A 22,267-nucleotide genomic window follows, 5' to 3' on the forward strand; every position below is an offset into this window, starting at 1 on the left:
TAGAGAGGCGCTTCAGCCGAAGCCGCCAGTCGATCCGAGCGAGAAGGTCCCGGCAGAAGTGCTGAAAGAATTCCGCGACCTATTCTCACCAGGAGAGGCAATGAAGCTGCCGCCACATCGACCGGGTGTGGATCATGAAGTCAACCTGCAGCCTGACAAGAACGGCAACGAGCCACCCTTCCGTGGGGCCCACTCTACAACATGTCACGAGAAGAGCTGTTGGTCTTGCGAAAGACCCTGAAAGACCTGCTGGACAGAGGATTCATCCGAGCGAGTAGCTCAGCGGCTGCCGCGCCGGTGCTGTTCGTGCGGAAGCCGAATGGAGGGCTGCGATTTTGTTGCGACTACCGAGCGCTGAATGCAATCACCAAGCGCGACCGATACCCACTGCCCTCATCGCGGAGACCCTGCAGAATCTGGCCAAGGCTAAGTGGTTCACCAAGTTGGACGTGGTGGCCGCTTTCCATAAGATCCGCATGGCTCCGGGACATGAGGGAAAGACTGCATTTCGCACGAGGTTTGGGCTCTACGAGTGGCTCGTGTGCCCTTTCGGCCTGAGCGGCGCCCCGGCATCATTCCAACGATACATGAACAGTGTATTGCGCGAATGGCTGGACGACTTTGTCACAGCGTACCTGGATGATGTACTGATCTACTCGAGCGGTTCGAAGGCGGATCATGAGGCTAAGGTGCGACGAGTTCTCCAAGCACTCGCCGACGCTGGGCTGCACCTAGACCCAGCGAAGTGCGAGTTTTCGGTACAAGAGGTCAAATACCTTGGGTTCATCGTCAACGCAGGGAAAGGAATCGCCTGCGACCCCGAAAAGCAGCGCGCCATCCGCGAATGGGAGGCCCCGACCACGGTGAAGGGTGTCAGAAGCTTTCTGGGCTTCGCCAACTATTACCGGATCTTCATCCCCGACTATGCCAAGATCACGCAGTCTCTGGATGCCCTGCTTAAGAAAGGAACTGCCTTTCATTGGGGACGAGCGGAGAACGAGGCGTTTCAGGAGCTGAAGCGACGATTTTGCGAGTCACCGGTGCTCAAGCAGTGGGACCCGAGCCTCCCGACCTTTTTGGAGACGGATTGCTCAGGCTACGCATTGGGAGGCGTCCTGTCGCAGGAAGGCCCAGATGGACGTCGACACGCATGCGCCTTCTTCTCGAAGCGACTTTCGCCAGCGGAGTACAACTATCCCATTCACGACAAGGAGATGCTTGCCATCATGAGATGTCTCGACAACTGGAACGCCGAACTTAGGAGCTGCGGCCCATTTACAATCCTTACCGATCACCGCAACCTGGAGTATTTCATGACACGCCAGAAGCTCACGGAACGGCAGAGCCGTTGGGCAGCCGAATTGTCCCAGTTCGACTTCAAGCTCGAGTATCGACCGGGAAGCGAGGCTGTCGTGCCTGATGCGTTGTCCCGCCGTGAACAAGACAAGCCACAGGGCATTGACGACGAGCGGGAACAAGGAAGAATGATACAGTTGATACCGGATAGTGCCATTCCATCATCGACAAGAGCATGTATCAACGCGATGAGTTCTGACTGTTCAGAGGCATCCACCCTGCCGAAGATGAAGGTCTTCGAGGTAGCGGACCTGCAGCAACTCTGGGACGAAACGGTGGCGAAGGACTCGATATTCCGGGCAGCCTATAAGGCAGTCCGCGATCGCGAGCGTGCCTTCCCGCCCTCGCTGGGCCTGAAGATCCAGATTTCAGAATGTGCGATCGACGCAGGCAAAAGGCTGACATTCAGAGACCGTATTTGGGTGCCGGGTGGATCCGGAGAGGAGGGTAACCAGGAGGAAGCTGAGAAAGACCAGTTGAGAACCCGCATTGTGCAGCAGTCGCATGACTCTGTTGCGACCGGTCATCCCGGCAGGAAGGTACGCTGGCTATTGCGGCTCGGCGATTCTACTGGCCTGGGCAGTCCCAGCTGGTTCGCCGGTACGTAGCCAATTGCGACACCTGCGGCAGAGCACACATCTGGCGCCAGATCGAAAAGGGATTTCAAGCCTCTGCCGATTCCAGATCGACCCCGAAGCCATTTGTCCATGGACTTCATCACAGATCTGCCGCCTACTGGACCGAGCAAGGCAAGGTACCTGTGGGTGATTGTGGACAGACTGACAAAGGCTGTGACCCTCGAGGTGATGGACAACATGGAAGCTGAGCCGTGTGCAAACCGTTTTCTCCAGTGTCATTACCGATTTCACGGAATGCCACGGTCCATCGTCAGCGACCGCGGGAGCAACTGGCTAAGTAGGTTCTGGAAGAGGTTCTGCCGTCTTGCAGGTGTCACGCAGAAATTGAGCACGGCCTATCATCCTCAGACGGACGGAGGGCCAGAGAGAATGAACCAGGAGATCGAGGCCTACCTGAGAGCCTACGTGTCGTACGTGCAGGACGACTGGGAGAACTGCTCCCTGCCGCGCAGCTGGCACTCAACAATCGTGAATCCGCAGCGACCAAGATCAGCCCCTTTTCGCTGAGCATGGTTACCACGTCGATCCCATCAGCGTCGAGGAATCGGAAGAGCCACCGAGGCATAGAGAGGAAAGCAGAGCTGATAGCCTACTCAGTCGCCTGCAGGAGGTCAATGAGTACATGCAAGCAGTGATGGCCTCCTCACAGCAACAACAAGAAGAGGCTGCCAACGCAAAGCGACAGCCTGCGGAGCGATTTGAAGTTGGTGACAAGGTGTGGCTCTCGATGGCAAACTACAGATCGCCACGACCGTGCAAGAAGCTCGACTGGCTGCATCACAAGTACACAGTCACGAAGGTAATTAGTTCGCACGTTGTTGAGCTCGATGTTCGTGGCTCAATTTACCCGCGATTTCATGTTGACCTTTGCGGCGGGCGCATCAAGATCCGGCTCCTGGCCAAAGGTAGATGACGCACAGCCACCACCGGTACAAGATGAGTCCGGCACGGATCTGTGGGATGTCGACGAGATCCTCTGCGCGAGATGGAAGAAGCGCGGACGAGGGGAATTCAGGCAAGCACTAGTGCGATGGACGGGCTACGCAGAGCCGACTTGGGAGCCAGTTGAGTGGTTGCAAGGAACAATTGCGATGAAGGCATTCGAGGACAAGTACGGGCCAATCAAGACCAATGATGGCCCTAGGGAGAGGTACGAGACGCTGGCAGGAACGCAAGAACCCGCAGACGCCGACCTGGTCGGAGGGGACAAGGGGTAATGTCACGGGCTGTGCCCGGCTGGTGGACCCGGTTGTACCGGGTCCGGTGGGTCGTGCCCGGTGGCAACACCGGCCGCCCGCGGACCCAGAAGCTGCGAGAACATTCCGAGAAGGGCAATATAAGCTCGCACTCGAGGCTACGCCTCGAGTTCAGCTTCTTTTCCTCCTTAGCTCTAGATAGACAACACCTAGGCACCTGCTTGTTGAATAAACTCCGGGCCAGCCTTTCACAGTTGTCAGGGGCACATGGATGTTTGTACAGAAGCTGGGCACAGCACCACCCTGTGTCCAGATCGCCGGACGAGGAGCTGGTCACTTTCGACATAACACTATCATAATCTGGTCACGAGGCTCAAGTCGTTGCCCCATGAACGCCCGTCGCATCACTGGCCAAGCTACCTGCTGGTTGCCACGTCTTGCGAGAGGGCGGAACAAGCAGCGGGCGGTTACAACCGAGGCGAGTCGAACGCACAGTTAATGTGCCCCGTTAATGTTCCGAGGAAGTAGCTTGTTGGCCGGACTCACCCTTCGGTCAGTATGCCGAGCCCCATCATGATGTTTCAGCACTCGAGCTACGCTGCCCAATGGGAGGGCCAGCCGCACCGGAGGATGCCTCTCTATGGCGTACGAGAGGAAGGCTCGCCAGCCGCGGCTCGCGCAAAGAAGCCTTTCGGAACGAAATTTGGCGACAAGAGAACCGGAGAAGAGTTGGCTACAGAAGAGAGAGAGAGAGTTGGCGACAGTAGATAGGAGACAGGAAGAAGAGTGAGGTCGAGATACGAGACACGGCGAGAGACGTAGAGCATTATCGTGAGTGAAACCGAGACAGAGCGTCGGGAAGGCAGGCTAGGCCGCTGGAGGAAAATTTGGTTTAAAAAGGCGCAAACTCAAAGGGCGTGGAGAGACGGCAGGGTTGAAGAGAGATGTGAGTGGGTAATGCATGTCTGGGCGAGTGGAAGGCTCGGAAAATTTACATGTGCTACCGGTATAAGTCGTAGGTATAAACAGAATAAGGAGTATATTGGGGAAGTTTTGACTTGATCGTCTTCATGAAAAGGAGAACAAGAAGAGAAGAGAATGTGCTATTCGAGCCTTTGGCAGTTGATTTTGAGGATGATGAGACATGTTGTCATGTTGTATTGTTTCGTTTGATGCTTTAAAGTTCAGAGAATATTCTTGGGCGGACGTCGGGCGCGCAGTGGTCGGGAAGATATCGACGCGGGAGGTCTGATAGAGCCAGAGGCGGATGTGTCTTGGTGATTGACCTGTTCGGTGTCCGTCTCTGACTCTGCGGGGTCTTCCGGGGACAGAAAGGAGGAGGTATCGGATTTGGGAGTCTTGACCGTCACAGTCGGTGATTATGGTGGAAGTTTCGGGAGAAAGTCGCGGTCTCTTGGTTGGGGTTTGGTAGGGATCGGGCAATGACCGACTTGATGCCAGCATAAGGATCGACTGGGCCAGAAGCATGCGGCGTGGGGGAGGCGGGGCTTTGGGCGGCCTTGGGTTTCTTCGTAGAGGTAAACCTGGCCAACGCAACGCTATAGTCCGAGGGATTGCCGACCGCGCTCTTGGGTGTCGTCGGCAGTAGTTGTGTTGCAGAAGCCTGGCCGGACATGGCCTTGTCGTGGAAAGTCCACGTGTCGGGGACGACGATGAAGATATAGTCTTGGTCGAAAGCCGGGGCATGTTTCATGATCTGGTGATCCAGTAAGCCGGCGATTTTGCCCGTACAGGTGAAGAGAGCGTTCGACTGGAACTGGCTGTCGCGCCTCTCGGTCATATTCTTGCATAGGGAGGTCCAAGGATTAGCGTGAATGGGGAAGATGACGAAAACTTGAAGGGTGAAAGCCCTTGAAGGGGGTTTTGCCGGGAATCCCAGGACAAATAAAGGTGGAGAGCTGGACAAAGCCGCAGCAGCTCAGCTGGGTGTCGTCAAGGGCCGCAGCCGAGTTTCCATGCAGGAGGTCGCGGCCGGAGCCGATGACAGGTCCCGTGAAGGAGACAATGGGTTGTATCGTTGGGAAAGTATCCACCGAGCTGAGGGTGCGAGTGACAATTCTATGGATATCGTCAGGGAGGGCAGTGGCGACAGAGAGATTTGGAGCATAGACTCACGGTTGGTAGCTGTGATCGCGGACTATAAGCGCGGGGACGGTGTATTCTGTGATGTTATCATCGTCCGACTCCAAGCCATCACGTCGCTCGATTTCCCACGTCAGGGCAAAGGGATGAACACGGCCGACCATGAAGAACCATTGCTCGGTCCATTCCGAGGAGATTATCTGTTGGTTGTATATGGAAATATTAAGGCTGAAGAAGATGCAGGTCGATGGATTGCCAGTATCTGACCGGATTGCTGCATACTCCGGAGTCGACAGCCATGAGGGCGTGGGAAGGAAGACCCTCGCTAGGGTTTCTGCGTTGAGCCCTTTGACACGATGCTCATTCTGGTAGGCGAACCTAGCCGGGCAGCCGGGCTGGACAAAGGCCATCATGGACATGTCGGCGCCAGCATTTTCTGGCTGTCAAGAGGTTGCCGCGGGAGGACGAGGTATCGACGTTGAGCTGGGAGGCCGACATCGTGAGAACATGGCAGATGTAGTCACCGTGGAAGTGTAAATGAGGGGTTACGCAGAGTGGAGGTGGGCATCCTATAAAGCAGGTTTTCTTGCTGCTCGAAAGAGGGCTCGCGGCTAGGGTCGGGGAGACTTAAGAGTCAGAGAATGCTACCTAGGTGATAGATCAGAAGCGGGGGTATGCGGGAATGAGCTGGCGAGGTTCTTGAACAGTCTCGACCATCTGGTTCTATGGTCGTGAGTGAAGTAGGGAGCCGGGGGTTGGAAGTTGAGTAGGGGTGATGGCTATGTCGCGAGAAGTTGGAGGTCGGCGAACAGTAAGGTTAGTGTGGGTAAGTCTGCGGAGAAAGAAAGTCCAGCAGTACCCTTCGGTGTCATCGTTGCATGGAGTAGATAGCAAAGGCGACAATAACGAATGAGAGTGAAGGAAAGAAAGAGGTTATGGTAGTATTGCAGGGGTCCCTTTTTGACGGTCGTCGGTAGTTGGATGGGCATTGCGTGCGGCTGAGCGAGGCGGGTGCCGACCGTGTCGAGTCCACTATTGGGACACGGTGAAGTCGGATATAGGGGACGACCTGAGGAGGAGGATGCGAGTTGGTCACGAGAACTCCAAGAGGGTCTGCAAGTCGAGACTCCGGTGGCTAGCGACTACAAGAGGACAGGCAGGGGGATCCTGGCTGTCGCTTTAGCATGAAGGCCGTTGATGCGACGTTGGTGGTGGCGAGGGAGCAAACCTAGCCGGGTAGTCCGGTTGCACGAGGGACACCGTGGACATGTTATCGCCGGCAGCCTTTTGGCTGTTGCTCGACGAGGTGGAGTGGCAGATATTGATGGAGCAACTGATGCGCAAGGTGGGTGGGACGGCGTTGGAAGGGCCGGAGAGTATGGTTGGAAGTGTGCGGCGGGCGGTTGGCGCGGCCACCCCCATGTGCCGGAGGTCGGCAGTAGCCAGGGATTCGCTGGAGTGCGCAAAGAGAGCACGGCGATGGAAGGGCCGCCTTTGGCAAAGCTGGGGTAGCAGGTCGCACGTGGAGACCAGCCGAGGGCCGGGACGGTGGACGCACATAGGGAGGGTAAATGGGGATTACAAAGGGTAGTAGTATTGCATCGCTTCGGTACCATAGGCAAGCATTATAAGGGAAGAAACGCCACGGCCATGAGAGTAGTGATCGTTAGGAAGCTTCCCACTCGGAAAGAAATAGTGTACGCCAAGAAGCGAGATTATCCAAGTGGAAGTGCTCCGGAGCCAAAACTTTCTAGCCTGTTGCCAATCCACGCTAGTCGACGTCGAGGAGGCAGTAGCATGGCGGACAGTCCTGCAGGGAAGCTAGGCGAGGCGGCCGCTCACCGTGGAGCCTGTTCGTTGTCAGTCGAGGATGGAGAAGAGGGTAGGAACGGGGGAGTGCCTGTTTCGGGGTGCGGAGATGATACAGGGGCAACTCCCGAGAAGGGGCACAGAGCACGGGAGACAAGGTTGGGGCGGTTCGGGAGATACAGATCAGTGGCGAATGAAGCATTAACGTTCCGGCTGATTCAGCCTAAGCAGTCTGCGGTCGAAGAAACCGCATGGAGAAAGCATGCAGAGGCGATCGCAAAGTCACTGCCGAGAAGACCGCCGCGAGGCGGTTTGCGGTCAAGCAGAGCACGGAAGTCCGTAATTTGGTCAGCAGCGGAAATTCCGCGCAACGTCAGTCACCGAGTCCGCTTCCGAGGTTCGTGTTGCCTACAGAACGTGGAGACCAGGGGCAGTGGGCTCTAACAGTCCGCCCTTCATCGGCCGTTTTGCCCCAGGAGAGGGTCCTGAAGGTGACGGGCAGGGAGATAAGGTGGCGACCGGCGGTGTCCCGGTGTTCGTTCGAAAAAGGGACCGACGCTCCGACCTATCCAGCCCAAGGATACGACTTTCCAAGACCTAAGACGAACGGCGCAATTTGCAGCATCGATTGCATGGGGTTTGCCCAAGCTCCGTCGGGGACCGGTTCGGCGGCCAAGGGCACAGGTGGGTGTGGACGATGGCGCAGCAGAGGCAGCGGACGGCTCGCTGCGCGGACAGAGGCAGTCCCGGAGGCGGGAGAAGAGAGCCCGTCTTCCTAGCCGGGATGGGCGCCCGATAAAACAGGTCCGAAGTGGAATCGGAAGGCATAGGAGACGGGAGCTGCAGGCCGAAGACCTGGCGAGTGTGCTGCGCTTTTTGGAGGAAGACTTTGCCTTGAAGGAGAGATTGTCTAACGATCAGACGTGGTGCACGCCAATACCGCTCGAGAGGAAGGTGTCGACGGTGCGAGACTTCTATCAGGCGTTCCACGATGCGAGCACGTTGCCGATACGGACCTGCATGGTGTGCTACCGCAAGTGTACGAGAGGAGAGTTGAGGGAGATTACATGGGATCATTGGCTGTCAAGTTGCGTACCAAAGGGCGGCCGCTCACCATTTTCATGCCGGAGTTGCTTTCCTGAGGGCGAGTCCGTGTCGGTGTGCGCCGAGTGTGGCCGATGCCTGGCGCGCAGGAGCCTGTCGCCGGCGATCCACCTTCACAGTCGCCTTGGCTGCGAGCACATGTTCCCCGATGAGCTCAAGGGACTGACGCCGGTCGAAGAGAAGCTCATCTCGCTGAACTCATGTTACGGGTTTGTCACGAGATATAGCATTCCGGGCGGGCAGAGGCAGAGCGTGAAGTATCCGAGGCATGTCAGGGCCACATCACGGTGTTTCCGAACAATGTGCAGGAGCTGGCCACCAAAGTGCTCCCGCCCCCTTTGCAAGCACTGGACGAGATCCACATCTCGTGGCAGGGCGCGGAGAAGCCGGCACCGAGCGACCTGTCGAGTCTCTTGTCGGTGAGGCGGCGGGTGGTCGAGAGGGCCCTTGTCTGGCTGAAGCGGAACAACCCCCACTACGCCGAGATCGAGATCGACGCGGCGGAGATGGAGAGCTGGGGAGACTCGATACACGGGGTACCGTCGTCGGTGTGCGATCGTATGGAGCGGAACGAGCCGTCTGGGTGGGAGAAAGCGCGGACGGCGCACGTTGTGCCGCCCACGGAACGCGCCATGGACGAGGAGGGCCGGTGGAGATCGAGGAGCTCTTCGCCCTGCTCAACCAAGGACAAGAAGCCGGCGGCCAGGGTGAAGGTCACGGGCCCAACGGAGAAGGCGCGGTTCGCGATGGAAGTGACGCCTGCCCCGACCAGAACGTTCCAGCGATCAACGAGGTGACGTCTTCTGGCATGTTCGCGCTCGACGGACCGCCAGACGTCGCGGACGTGGAGAAGCTGCAGTTTGCCTGTGACGCTGTTGGTGAAGGTGCCGACGACGGCCGTGCGGGCCCGAGAGCGTGGGTCGGGTCCCTAGCCGGGGGGGTTCGGGGGCGTGGCGACGGTGGTTGTGAGCCATACATCCGGGTTTCGCGGGGGGGTGAGTTTACCGATTCCTTTGAGGCGTCCTTCTTTGCCAGGACGTTCCCGACCCTGTTCCCATTTGGCGTTGGGGACCAAGGCTGGTTGAAGAGACCATGGTCGACGCGGGAAGGTCACGGCCAACTTGCGAGGCAGGGCTGTCGAGGCAGAGGCGGCCGCGGAGACCCGTATCGTCTTGAAGCTTGAACCTTCAGGCGTGGGCCGAGATCGTGCTCCGGCGCCATGGTGGTCGATTTGCACTGCACCACATCTTCGCATTTCTCGTCTTCAACATGGGGTGCGATCGAGGAACCGCCGGGTCAGCATGTTGAGTGTGGGAGGAAGAACTTCCGCAAGGTAGAGCGCATCGTGCGTTCGATGACCACAGAAAGGCTAGCGGCGGCGAGGGTCGAGTTGGAGAGCTCGGGTAAGACGACCGATGGTGACGTGAAGGAGCTTCTCAGGAGCCTCTCGCTTTACGGCCACCGGCAGCCCATGTCGAGAGGTCCGTCTCAATATGCGGCGGAAAATCCAGTCGCTCATCGTCGGATATGGCGTGCCGGCCATCTGGTTCACCATCAACCCGAACGACATTACGAACCCGGTGAAGCTGCGACTGGCGGCATACCGCACACGCGATCCCGACGCGGCCGAGGAGTTCTTAGAAGGCCTTGGGGATGCGTATAAGCGGGCACGGCTGGCGATATCGGATCCCATGAGCTCGGCCGTGTTCTTCCACCGCGAGATGAAGCTGTTCTTCGATCATTACGTGAAGGTCGGTGAAGAGTCGGTATTCGGGCGCATCGGCAAGTACTATGGCGCCGTGGAGACGAACGAACGAGGGCGCTTCATGTTCACGGCTTGCTCTGGCTGCACGGGAACGCGCATCTCAGCTCGATGCTTGCCGACATCCACGGGGAGGATCAGGCGGCGTATCGCGAGCGAATCGTCCGATACATCGATAGCGTCTTCTCAGAGGTAAGAATGCCTACCTAAGATATGCCACCGGGAGCCTGAAGTACTCTTCTGATGGCCAAGTGGGGCCGGGTTGACGTGCAAGGCAGGATCTGGACCAGGAAAGTTTTGCGCCGTGCAAGCGGAGCGATCTGTGACGGGCGGTATTGGTTCCCTGCTGGACAACGCCGCGCAGTTCTCGGCCGCGTTTATTGAGGAGGCCAACTTCTGTGCCGGCGCGACGCAGGTGCACACGCATAGCCCGACCTGTGTGAAGTATTCCTTGGGCAAAGGAGGGCGGAAAGGGGACCTCTGCCGGTTCAAGGCGCCATGGAGGTTAGTCGACAAGACCGCCCTCACGGCAGACGGGGTGCTGCAGATCCGGAGGACACACAGCATGGTCAATCGATGGAACGAGGCTATTGCTGTCGGGCTCCGGCACAACCATGATATTTCCTTCATTGCGACGCAGCGCAAGACAATGGCCCTCATCTATTATGTCACGAACTACGCGACCAAGGTGGAGGACCCGGTGTGGAAGCGTGTGGCGGCCGCGGCCGAGCTCCTGGCCGCCTCAACAGGTGATGGCACGGCCAACGGAGGGCGGGACGGTGGCGGAGACGCTGCCACCGATGACCCTGTCAAGGGAACAGGACGCGACAGTTCCTGATGAGAGTGGCGAACCGCGTGTTCACGGAGCGTCCGCTATCACAGGTCGAGGTCGTCGCTCACCTTCTCGGATATCCGGCCGAGTTCACCGACAGCAGCGCGTGGGCGTACCTGAACTGTTCTCTGCTGTACTGGGAAGTCTTTCGGCGATGGCGGCATCTCCGAGAAGCCAGTGGCGCTGCGGCTATGGATGACACCTTGGATGAGTCGGTCGTCGTCGAAGAAGAAGGCCTGAGAATCTCCCACGTCGAGGCGTACCAGCACCGGGAGAGCTGCTGAAAGGCCTATGCCTGTATGACTACATATCGATCGTCAGACTGAAACGCATCGGCAACGACGAGAGCTGGGCGGCTTGGGGAGATGTCTTTCGAGGATGGATGGGCGCCGGGACGACGCTGGGTTCAGGTGCTCAGGCGGCCGGGCAAGCACGCTACCGTCTGCCTCGACGGCTACCTGAGCAAGGACTTCACCTACGATGACGAGTCGTGCTACCGGAGGTGTGTATGGCAACTGCTCTGTCAGCGGGCATTATCGGAGAGGCTAACCCACCCCTGAAGGGCAGCCGTGCAGCATCTTGCGCTGTTCGTGCCGTGGAGTCCTTCCTGGGCGAAGGAACAGGTGAGATCAACAGCATCTGGGCGCGGGCTCGAGACGCTATGGCCCCGAGAATATCATGTCTCGTCGACAACGTGCAGCTGCTTCGACGATCCGCCGAAGACGCAAAACGCGACGCCAAGCAATGGGCAGCCTCGTCCGGCGATGGCGACCCGACGGTCGCACACGTCGAGGAGGGTGGAGCAGGCGAGGCGGGCGCGGAGTCTGCAGCGACATATCAGCCCAACAGCATCGGAGACGCAACGCGGCTCATCGACGTCGTCCGAGGTGCAGTGGGAGCGAATCAGGTGACGGCCAAGTCGCCGGAGCTCATGGCAATGATACAGCAGCTCTGTCGGTTTCAGCAATCGGCGCTGCGCTCGACGGCCGAGCTCGAGGCCACGGCGCTGATCGAACGAGGGAGAGGCGGTTAAGCATGCCAGGGCGGGTATTTTCCGGGGCCGCACTACCGCCGCAGGATCAGGTCAAGGCTATCAAGTCGCAGCAGGTAAGTGCCTCGAAGGAGAGGAGGATGATCCAAGGGATACAAAGCACGCCCGCCGCCTGGGAAAGCGATCGCCGCGCAGCGTTGCGAAGGGTGATGACCGGTTTCGGGGAGGACGAGGTCGAAATGACGATGGCCGACTCCGACGAGACCGCTATCGACGCAGGGGCGGGAATGGACGTTCAGTTTGGCCCATCAACCTCCTTCCTCGCGGCGGGCAAGGTGTTGGCAACACGGCTGACGCTGAACAAGAGGCAGTCCATCGCTTTTCTGATAATATGCCGCCAGCTCGATTTGATGCAGCAGACCGACGGGGCGATGCCTGCCAGCTGCGCCAGTTCGTCGGTGGCGAGGGCGGTACCGGCAAGTCGCGAATCATCGAGGCACTCGTCGAGCTGTTCAGTAAAAGAGCCTTTCGAATCGTCTGCTGATCACGGCGACGTCGGGGACTGCGGCGGCGCGGATCAACGGCATCACGATCCACCCGCCTGCGGGTTCACTAAAGACCAAGGGGCGGGGGCGCGAACATGGTCAAAGACCTTGACGGGTGCGGCTGCCGAAACAGGCGGAGCGGTTCATCCACGGCCAGTCTCGAATGGATTGGCAGGAGAAGGATGTGCTCGTCATCGACGAGGTGAGCATGCTCGGGGCGCGGACGCTGCACGCCGTGAACGAGCGGCTTCGCCGGCTTCGCGGATCGCGGCAAGATTTCGGGGGGATCCCCATCGTCCTCTTCTGCGGAGATTTTCAGCAGTTCCGGCCGGTCCAAGAGAGGTCGATCGTCCTGCCTAGCGCGGCCATCTCGTGGGACGTAGACAACTCGTTCAAGGCCGAGCAGCGTCACCAGCACGACAAAGCGCACGCACTGTGGAAGAGGTTCACGACGGTCGTCATGCTGGACGAGCAGATGCGCGCCGCCGGCGACCCGGAGCTGCAGAGGCTGCTGAAGCGGATCCGTCTAGGCGTGCAGGATCGGACGGATCTAAACCTCCTCAACTCAAGGTGCTACCGGGAGGAAGGCGGATCCTTGGGAGACGGGCATCACCGTGGTGACGCCGCTCAATAGGAATCGGTGGAACCTGAACATGGAGGCGAGCCTGGCGTTCCGGGTCCAGCAGCGGTCGACGATGCGCATTTTCATCTCCGAGCACAAGTGGAAGGAGGAGCTGCCGACGGAGGAAGAGGCGATCATGATACTCAACCAGGGCGACGATAGCGCGATCCCGGTGCCGGCCGTCTTCATGTTCGTGGCCGGGATGCCCATCGTCGTGAACCACAACACCCACCAGGGGCTGAAGCTAGTGAACGGCGCGAGCTACTCGGCGGTGGAGGTCATTGTCGACAAGGCGTACCCGGGGCATCGGATCTCGGCCGATATGACGATCCACTTCGGGCCGCCGGCGGGGATCATTCTCGAATCGGAGACGACGAGATATCTCCACTTCGTCGGGATGCCGCCGGGCACGATCTTGTTGACACCCATGACCGTTAAGATACAGTGCCAGCGAAAAAGGCCGTGGCAACGCAACGACGTCAGCCGAAAGGGTTTGCCGTGCGCAGCAGCGTTCGCGTGCACGGACTACAAGGTGCAGGGCAAAACGCTGGAGCGCGTGGCCCTCGAGCTGCGAGGACACGGACGACGAAGATGGATGGAACGGTGGTGCCCTCGCAGTGCGACCCGTACGGCCTGTACGTGCAGCTATCGCGCTGCCGAACTCTAGACGGCATCATGCTCGTGTCCAAGGTGCGGGACAGAGACTTGGTGGGCAACCGGGTCCCCGAGGAGATGACTGCCGCACAGGCCAGGCTCGAGGTACTGAGCGAGAGGACCGTTGAGGAGGCGTTGCGCTGGCTGGACGGTGATGCTGAAGAGTCAAGGCGGCCGCGCTAGGTGACGCGATGAAGAGTTCGGCAGGCGGGAAGAGTCGGCAGGCGGCAGACAGGGTGGGAGGCGCCTAGTGGTGGGATAAGGCACGCGAAAAGGCAACAGAAGCCGGGGGAAGGGCAGCGACCAACGAGGAGGGAGGCAAGGAGGGACCAATCACAAGGGACCAATCAAGGGGCGGAGAACTTTTGGGGGGAGAGGGCGGGGTCTGCGGGGCACGTTAGAAGGCCTTTCGTTCCTCAAGGCACACGTTAGAAGGCCTTTCGTTCCTCAAGGCATACGGATAGGGTTTGCGACGCACTGTAATGTTTACGAGGGGACCGAATAACCACCTCCCTTCGTGCCGGAGATATCACTGCTCTTAGGCCTTGTGCAGAAAAAGGAAGACAAAGGGACTTGGCCGAGTGAGTCAATTCGCTCGTCACCGTGAACCATCTCTGTCTCGATCCCCGAAATCAAGATCCCCGAGATCAAACCTGGCCATCATTATGTCGCGAAAAATCGCGGGACTTGGGCCGAAGCCTGAGACATGCCGGCCCGGTCGTGTGCACGGTGTCGCCGGAAGGGGCAGGCGAGCTGGTAGTAAAAAATAAAAATAAAATATGTCCTTGGGGACCAGTTGATTTCTCAAACCCTTTTGCTTTCGTCCAATTATACAGGCGCGGGGGGCCTGCTCAAGCCCTCGTCTAACACAGCATGCTTGAACTCATCGTCACTCGAGCGCAAAAGAGAGAGTACACGTACACACATGACCGGTCTGATGGAGCCAAGAGGTGAGGGAGAATCATCGAGCAGAGACAAGCTCTCAAATCGCAGAGGGGTTGTTTTGATTCCCCAGGGGCCCATGCCAGCCGAGAACGAAGACAGACAGGGCAAGCAGCTACAGTCACAAGTCTCTCGGCTGTATTCGGTACCTTGGGCTACTTGTCATGGTTTCTTACACCCTCGACAGGGGGAGCAATTGCAGAAGGAGACCCACTCGTGCTCGAGATCGGCCTGACGTTTGCGAGGGTGTGTTGCAGCAGCCCGTGTCGGTGCCGTGGTGAGCCAATCACCAAACCTTGTTCCCCTTTCCTTTGAGCTCAGGCAGACCAGCAGGGCAAGCGTGCGTACATACGTACCATACATACGCATACATATGTACAGGCAACGCCTTGCGGCCGGCACGTTAAAGCTTGCTATGGACAGTCGCCGTAGTGGCGATCGCGGCCACGACCACCAACTCGCCGTGACGCTTAAGCTATGTCGGCTTGGTAGCAAGCGTTCCGACGCCAGATACCCCAGGGTCTGACCTCCCGGCACGATACTGAGGGACACCGTACTTAAAGAGGCAGCTCCTTTCCACGGGCTCCTACTGCACTGGGCTGCAAGAGACAATGCCCCGTCGAATTCAGATACGAATGGCTTGTCAGAGGTGCCGCAAGAAGCGAGCAAAGGTCAGTCGATAGCCCACCCTATGCCAAGGACGCCCCCGGTCGTCTGTCCCATCCCGGATTCCGCCTAGCTGGGCTTGTTTCACTGACCAGCTTCTCGCTCTCTAGTGTGACGGCCAGGCCCCGTGTAAAAGATGCGACGAGGCCGGGGAAGGATGCGTATACGACCACACGCGACGCGAATCCAAAGACGACCTACGAGCCGAGATCGACCGTCTACGGCGGTGCAACGAGGAAAACGACCGGTTGCTCCGCGCAATTTATTCAATCAAAGACGTCGAAGTCAGCAATGCCTTTATACAGGACTTGGTCGAGGGAAGCAAGTCCCGCCGAGCCATCCTGCAGGAGTTGGCGCACCTGGACGGCGAAAACGGGTGCCGTTCGTTGGATGGAGCCGGGCAGGAATCAACGGCTGGCTCCTCCGGCTCCAATCTCGACGAGGCCATCTGCCCCCACTGCCTGAGCCAACTGCCATCGCCCACGATGCACCGTTCTGCCTCAGGCTCGAGCGACCTCAGCACGCTGACCGAGGCGCCCAAGGCGACCTTGACACCGGCCCTGGCAACGCCCGTTTCTATCTCGTCACTGCCCTTTGACGGCGCATCGCACGCGCAAACCGACCGGTGGACGCGGATAGGGTGGACGGTGGCCTCGGTGCGGCAGCTCCTCGACGCTCTCCTCACCTGGGACTACCTTCCTTTCTGCCTCATGTGCAAAGACCCCTTTCTACGGGACTATTATAGCGGCTCGACCCGGTACTGCTCCTCGGCCCTGGTGAACGCGCTCCTCGCCCTGGCAACCCGCGTGGTCCACGAGACCAACAACGAGACGGAAAGCCCGGGTCCCGGCTTTAAGTGCGGAAGCAAAACCTTTTTCGACGAGGCCGACGCTATTATCCACGGAACCGGACACTCGACGAACCTCCCGGACATACAGGCCATTGGGATCCTCTCGCTCTACCAGATCACTTGCGGGCGCGAGGCCGAGGCTCAGGCGCTGGCCGAGTCCTTTGCTGCTCGCATTGCCGATCTGTGTCTCCAAGAACCCCTGGAGGGCGCCGAGGCCGAGGAGTACGCCAAGGTCCGGGCCACCTCGTACTGCGGCGCCGTGTCCCTGATCCGGTATGTGAATCAGTTGCAGTCCCCGTTCCCTCCGCGCGGACCTGGAGGCCCCTCGTATGATCTGATGAGATTTTGCACACAGCATACTTCGTCTCACGACGGGCCAAGTCTTCAACATGTCCACGAATCACAGGCTACAAGACGACTCGATATTTCTAGACCAATCCTCGTGCAGGGCCGAGTACCTGTTCGGCGGCCAGTGCGGCAGTGGAATTACACCAGGTAAGTGCCCGGAGTCATACTCTGGGATTGTATCCCAAGTGGCCTGCAACAAAGAGCCGCAGAGTAACACAGCGTTAGACCTCGCCTTGGACGCACGCGGCTCGCAACTGCGCAATCTCCAGCTCATTCCAGCAAGAGTATTCCAGCTCACGGAATGGGTGTACAAGCTCGCCTCGGCCGCCAATACCCCGAACGGACAATTTGGCACGGGCGAGGTCATGGCTGTGTATACCAAATGTCTTGACTGGTACGAGGGGTTCTTCTCCCTGCTTAAAACGGACGGCAGCGACACTCCCTTTGTACTCTTTATCCAGTAAGTACAGAATACACAGACCCAAGAACTCGGTTCATAGGACGGGAGAGGAGAGCGAGAGACGCAGGGGGGGAAGAGACAGCAACATCCGGCTGACCTTGCGCATGTAGCATGTACTACCAATTCTGCCTACTCTGTCTGTTCCGTCCTCTCGCCAACCTTGTCCTGGCCGATTCCGACGTCCGTCCCCGCGAAATCTGTCTCCAGGCGGCACAGTCGATCCTTGCCCTATCGCAGTCCTACAGCAGGCTCTTTACCCTTGGACGTGTCTCCGCATTCGTCCCCTATTTTGTTTGTGCCTCTGGCATCGCAGGGCTTACAATGGAATCGACATGCAACGGTATAGCCCTGCATGCATCGCAACCGCTTCCGCCTAGGAAATTGTCCTTGGCGACGGACTCGGATGTTTCAAGCGTGGACGGGTTCGGCACTTATCAAGACGTCTCGCCCTCGCCGACTGCCGCCAAACTGCCCATCATGGCCCACGCGAGCCAGCTGCTGGCGGAGATGAGCTCCAACCACCGAATGGCCTCATCCGCAGAGAAGATGCTTCGAGGATACGCTAGCTAAGCGGTGCATTGTTTTCACGAGCCACGAGCCCCAAGTCGAATTTACGGGTTGCTTTTTTTTTTCGAGCGTAAGGAGTTTACAGAACTAATGGGCCAAGCACCCAAGCGTGGGGTGAAGCTGACATTTACGAAAAGCAACCCTCTCTTGAGAAAGCAGTGCGAGACATGCCCTTCCTTTTCTTTCGAGCGTGAGGAGTTATAAGGGACAAAGGGACAAAAAGGTTCAACGAATTGCCAAAGCTGCGGTTTTATCCGTTTTCTGGGCATACGAAGCGAGTTAGATGAGCGGGTGCATTTTACGCCCAAGCTTTACACATGGAAAATCGGGGGACGGTGGAAGCCGACTGTTCGGTCGAGACCCGAGGGACTTGATAATGAAATAGGCCTCAGTTGGCTAACGAGAATGGGGCTTAGTATGTGTCTCACAGCCCTGTGGGTTTTCCCCAACACTGCCTCTTCGTTCTCGCGTGCCCATTCGCCGTGCATATACACAAGCGCATCGTTCTGTCATTTGCGACAACCGGAACCTCGGCGACTGGGGATTCAGCTGCTGTCTCCAGCGCCTATGCCTGCTAAGGGTTCCAAAACACACCGGCGCAAAGGTATCCAATCACAGAGGCCCAGCATGACGCCTGGAGAGACATTGACATTAGCAGCAACAAGGGTTAGAGACTGGTCGCTTGCGGCTGTCCTCATTCTTGACACTCAAACAGCTACGGCGGCTGAGATGAGAGCAGTCGCGGCGTATTCCGAACTTGCTTGACGTCAAGGGGACCAGGCAGACGGCAGCGAGTTTCAGACATGCCGGATTAGGCAATCGGCGCCGGCCCCACGGCCGGACGTCGATAGCCGAGCGGCGGCAGCGCGGGGCACTTCGGCAAATGCCCCGCGTGTTTTATATCAAACGGACGGGGGGACAACTTTAAATAACTGGATCGCAAACGCTGCAAATAAATACCGAGAGAGGAGTCGCGTCACTTGGGGAAAAGGATCAACAAGGACGAATATGGCATCGCCAATGTTCTCGCTTCAGGGCCAGACGGCCATCATCACCGGCTGCACTCGCGGCATCGGCCAGGCTGTGGCCATCGGGCTCGCCGAGGCCGGAGCCGACGTCCTCTTGGTACAGGTATGTGTCGCAAAGACCCGCTGGGGGAGAGGAGGGGGAGAGGAGGGGGGGGGGGGGGGGGCTGCAATGCGCGATGCTTGCTTTTCCGACGCCTCTTGGGCTGTCGCAGGCATGGATCTATCTATCCAAGGCCGGACTCCCGTTCCTCCGTAGCTGATGAGCACGTGCTAATGATGCATGATGATAGCGAGACACGACCAGTACGGCGACCAAGGAGGCAATCGAGAAGCTGGGCCGCCGCGCGTGCATCTACACGGCCGACATGGCCTCGCCAGAGCAGGTCGCGGCGCTGACGCCCAAGATCCTGGCCGACGGGCACGAGGTTCGCATCCTCGTCACCTGCGCCGGCATCCAGCGCCGGCACCCGTGCGAGAAGTTTCCAGACAGCGACTTCAACGATGTGCGTCCGGCTCGCCCGGCCCTTGACGGGCAACATGGAGAGGTTACCGCTTGCTGACAGTGTCCTTTTGTCAGGTCATGCAAGTCAACCTCAATGCCGTCTTCGCCCTCAACCGCGACATTGGCGCCCACATGCTCACCCTCGAGCCCTCGCCCACAACGGCCCGCCGCGGCAGCATCATCAACTTTGCCTCGCTGCTGACCTTCCAGGGTGGCCTGACGGTGCCCGCGTACGCCGCCTCCAAGGGCGCCGTCGGCCAGCTGACCAAGAGCTTCGCCAACGAGTGGACGGCCCGCGGCATCACCGTCAACGCCATTGCGCCCGGCTACATCGAGACGGATATGAACACGGCACTGCTCAACAACCCGGAGCGGCTGGCCGGCATCAGTGCCCGGATCCCGGCGGGCAGGTGGGGTTCGCCTGAAGATTTCAAGGGCACGGCCGTCTACCTGGCGAGCAAGTCGAGTGGATACGTGAGCGGGCACACGCTGGTTGTCGATGGAGGGTGGATGGGTAGGTAAAGCGAGCCAAGGCCCGCCGCCGCCGATGCGGACCTCGGTCGAGTCAAACAAGAGGGGAATTGAAGGGAGGTCCATGTACAAGTTTCTAACAAATCGGGAGAAGACGAATTTAGGTGAACCATGTTTAGAGTTGGGAAGTTCTCTCTTACTATTCAACGCCCGTTCCAGTTCCCTTCCCGTCCAGCGCCGTCGCTGCCCAAACACTCTTGGATGGAGTCTTCTGGGCATACTGAAATCAAAGAGTTTCATGAAAACACAAGCTCCAACGCCTACTCCATGAGTCCCAGTTGCTCACGTCTCGCGCCTAGCCCGGACAACTCTCTTCTTGGCAAGTTCCCGGGTCCCAGTAGGACCCTTGACTGTGGTGACTTTGCTGCGCTGGAGCCGCACGACACTGCCGCTCGAACGGGACATCCTCGATCGGGCCCTACATTCGCTGTCAGCGCTCTGCACCGTGGAGGATGCACTGGATGCCAACATACTCGGCCTGGGTGGCCGCGATGCGGACTCGGATGAGCAGCGATTCGAACTCTTCGAGCATGGCTGCTGATTTGAGGCCTCACGTATGCGTACTGGACGGAGGTACCGTAACTGCTATTCCGGCTGCTCGATTTTTGTGTGACTGAGCTGAGCGAGTGCAGAGGGACTAGAAAGAGGAGAGTACTAGTTGACCATATCCAGGGAATCACGCCGCGGCAAAGGAAAGGGACACGCCCGGCGACTTTATACAGGGGCTTCCCCCTCTCTCGTGCAACGCGGCCCGCACCGACGTTCGTCAATCGGCATTGCCGAGCGTTTACTAAGTAGGCAGAGGACCCTTTTTTGGAATCACATGCTGGGCGCCTGTGAGGGTCGCAATAAGGTCCGAAACGGGGCGGAATCCGGGGAAGCGGCGCCTGCGCAGGGGTGGTCCGCAAAAGTGCGCGACGCCACGCATACATGCTCTCGATGTACTCTTACACAGGCAATCTTAATGGGCTGCCCGTTTGTCCGGCTGTGCATGCTAACGTTTGCCCGGTGCGGCGGGCGGCGTGGCCGACTTCTGGGTTTCGTCGGCGCGGCGCCGTCTCCGCTCATACAGGCTGCGCCCCGACCCGATGCGCTCGGGGTCACGGGTTGCCCGAAGCCTCGGAACCAAGGACGGTGAGACGGCCATGGAAATGAGTGGGAAGCAGTGGTCTCTATTTCGTATTCGGTCCTGACATCGCCTATAATGCCTCTAGAAATCCAACTCTAGATTTTGCTGCCTGCGCCGTGGCAAAGACTTAGCATGAGCTTCCATCAAAAAACATACATGACCATGATGCTCTAAGATGCACCAAAATAGGAAGAAAGCAGTGGATAAGACGCTCATTGGAAGAAGCATGTCGGAAAGGGGGTGAGAAAATGATGCGTCCGTCCCTGCAGAGTCGGGGAGAGGGCAGCTTGGAGTGCGGATGGAGGGTATTGAGGGGAATGGATCGTCTATTGGGATTTACTTTTGTCGCCCTGGTAGTAATGGGCCATCTGTAGACCGGCGCGTCGGAAGCCGCACTTGACGTAGAAGCCCTCGTTGGCGTCGCTGCAGTCGAGAATGCTCTTGTAACAGCCAATGCGCTCGGCGACAAAGTCGAGGGCCTGGATGAGCCGCAGGCCGAGCTTCTTGCCCTGCTGGTCCTTGGCGACGGCAATGTCTTCGATGTGGCCGACGGCGCCGAGGTTGTGGATGCTATAATCGCAAGTCAGCTGGAGTTGGGTCTAGGAGGCCATACACACGTACAACTTGCGCTCGACAATGAGAGCTCCGGTGGCAACGACGGCTGCGCGCTGGTCCTCGATGACGACGATGTAGTATCCACCCTGCTGGCCCATTCGATCGTACTGGGCTTCAAAGTCGGCTTGTGAAATGTCGCCAACCGTGGTCAGGACGCGGAGGCAGTCGAGGAAGCCGTTGTCGCGGTCCGACTTGCGCAGAGCCCGCAGCTTGTAGCCCTCGGGGAGAGCGGCAACGACCTCGGGCGAGATGAGGCTGGGCGAGAAGAGACCGTCTTCGGCAGCCATGACGATGCGGGCGAGCGGACGGGGACGAGGGAGGACGTAGATGGAGAGGTGGCCGAAGACGCGGAACCGCAGAAGAAGGTCGAGGGAGAATGACGACGAGCCAGACACGGACGGGGAGAGAGTGTTGAGCCCGGACTGTTTGGGAGAAACGAAGGGCTTGTCTTGAGCGGACGCGAATGGCCAATTGGAGATGCTGTAGAGAGTAAAGGAGAAGAGAAAGTCATGGGATGGGCAGCGCATAAGCCCGCCTTCGCTTGCGATACGAGAGCAACATCACCAATCCGGATGCCTCGAGGGAGCTTCAGGGGTTGCCGGGCCAATGAGCTCCCGTGCCAGCACAGTAAAGGTGGGGGGGCAACGCTGGGCTCTGAAAACGGGCGGAGCCGCGCCTGCGCCACATTTCAGCTCGTTCCTGGCGGCACAATTCTCGGGCAATCGTGGTGGACCTCAGCCACAGTCTCCTACCAAGAGTGCAGCATGTCATCATCGTCAAGGGGCTCTGTCTGTCTGAGTCCCCAGGCTCTCCTGCTCCCTTTTGTCCACACCCTTCCGTCTTTATTTCTTCCGTTTCTTCTCAGCAGATCATGTGCCTGTAGTTGCTCTTGGTACTCTGTGACGGCATGACGCCTTGTCGCAGTCTTTCTGCTGCTGGCGATATTTACCCTTGGTTTCGCCGCTCACGTTTCGCCTGCGCCACGACCTTCCCCTCTCCTCTTTGCCCCATCATGTC

The 22,267-nt window shown here is 58.7% G+C and overlaps 7 protein-coding genes across 7 annotated transcripts; 5 read left to right on the plus strand and 2 right to left on the minus strand.

Annotated features, from left to right (window-relative positions):
• Positions 1–201: 201 nt before the first annotated feature.
• Positions 202–3,211, plus strand: HRG_09942 (reverse transcriptase (RNA-dependent DNA polymerase) domain-containing protein; the record flags this gene model as incomplete). The annotated part of the gene is made up of 7 exons (XM_044868413.1): positions 202–218; positions 284–306; positions 373–1,895; positions 1,940–1,956; positions 2,006–2,404; positions 2,475–2,853; positions 2,900–3,211. The coding sequence occupies 7 exons, from the start codon at positions 202–204 to the stop codon at positions 3,209–3,211; spliced, it is 2,670 nt and encodes an 889-aa protein (XP_044716410.1).
• Positions 3,212–4,556: 1,345 nt separating this feature from the next.
• Positions 4,557–5,703, minus strand: HRG_09943 (uncharacterized protein; the record flags this gene model as incomplete). Its single annotated transcript, XM_044868414.1, has 3 exons — positions 4,557–4,994; positions 5,116–5,269; positions 5,327–5,703. The coding sequence occupies 3 exons, from the start codon at positions 5,701–5,703 to the stop codon at positions 4,557–4,559; spliced, it is 969 nt and encodes a 322-aa protein (XP_044716411.1).
• A 3,996-nt stretch (positions 5,704–9,699) lies between these two features.
• HRG_09944 (PIF1 protein) lies at positions 9,700–11,833 on the plus strand (the record flags this gene model as incomplete). The annotated part of the gene is made up of 7 exons (XM_044868415.1): positions 9,700–9,957; positions 10,148–10,160; positions 10,247–10,717; positions 10,783–11,015; positions 11,211–11,302; positions 11,363–11,423; positions 11,501–11,833. The coding sequence occupies 7 exons, from the start codon at positions 9,700–9,702 to the stop codon at positions 11,831–11,833; spliced, it is 1,461 nt and encodes a 486-aa protein (XP_044716412.1).
• A 167-nt stretch (positions 11,834–12,000) lies between these two features.
• Positions 12,001–13,795, plus strand: HRG_09945 (PIF1-like helicase domain-containing protein; the record flags this gene model as incomplete). Its single annotated transcript, XM_044868416.1, has 5 exons — positions 12,001–12,249; positions 12,470–12,906; positions 12,971–13,349; positions 13,404–13,575; positions 13,626–13,795. The coding sequence occupies 5 exons, from the start codon at positions 12,001–12,003 to the stop codon at positions 13,793–13,795; spliced, it is 1,407 nt and encodes a 468-aa protein (XP_044716413.1).
• Positions 13,796–15,705: 1,910 nt separating this feature from the next.
• HRG_09946 (putative nitrate assimilation regulatory protein nirA) lies at positions 15,706–17,448 on the plus strand (the record flags this gene model as incomplete). Its single annotated transcript, XM_044868417.1, has 4 exons — positions 15,706–16,343; positions 16,426–16,565; positions 16,620–16,878; positions 16,989–17,448. 4 exons carry the CDS (start codon positions 15,706–15,708, stop codon positions 17,446–17,448), a joined length of 1,497 nt encoding a protein of 498 aa, XP_044716414.1.
• Positions 17,449–18,465: 1,017 nt separating this feature from the next.
• Positions 18,466–19,497, plus strand: HRG_09947 (enoyl-(Acyl carrier protein) reductase domain-containing protein; the record flags this gene model as incomplete). Its single annotated transcript, XM_044868418.1, has 3 exons — positions 18,466–18,576; positions 18,764–18,976; positions 19,051–19,497. The coding sequence occupies 3 exons, from the start codon at positions 18,466–18,468 to the stop codon at positions 19,495–19,497; spliced, it is 771 nt and encodes a 256-aa protein (XP_044716415.1).
• A 1,464-nt stretch (positions 19,498–20,961) lies between these two features.
• On the minus strand, positions 20,962–21,537 carry HRG_09948 (acetyltransferase (GNAT) family domain-containing protein; the record flags this gene model as incomplete). The annotated part of the gene is made up of 2 exons (XM_044868419.1): positions 20,962–21,205; positions 21,257–21,537. The coding sequence occupies 2 exons, from the start codon at positions 21,535–21,537 to the stop codon at positions 20,962–20,964; spliced, it is 525 nt and encodes a 174-aa protein (XP_044716416.1).
• Positions 21,538–22,267: the final 730 nt, after the last annotated feature.

The sequence above is a fragment of the Hirsutella rhossiliensis genome, assembly GCF_020360975.1.
Source record: "Hirsutella rhossiliensis strain HR02 chromosome Unknown scaffold00014, whole genome shotgun sequence".
NCBI classification, from domain to species: Eukaryota; Fungi; Ascomycota; class Sordariomycetes; order Hypocreales; family Ophiocordycipitaceae; genus Hirsutella; species Hirsutella rhossiliensis.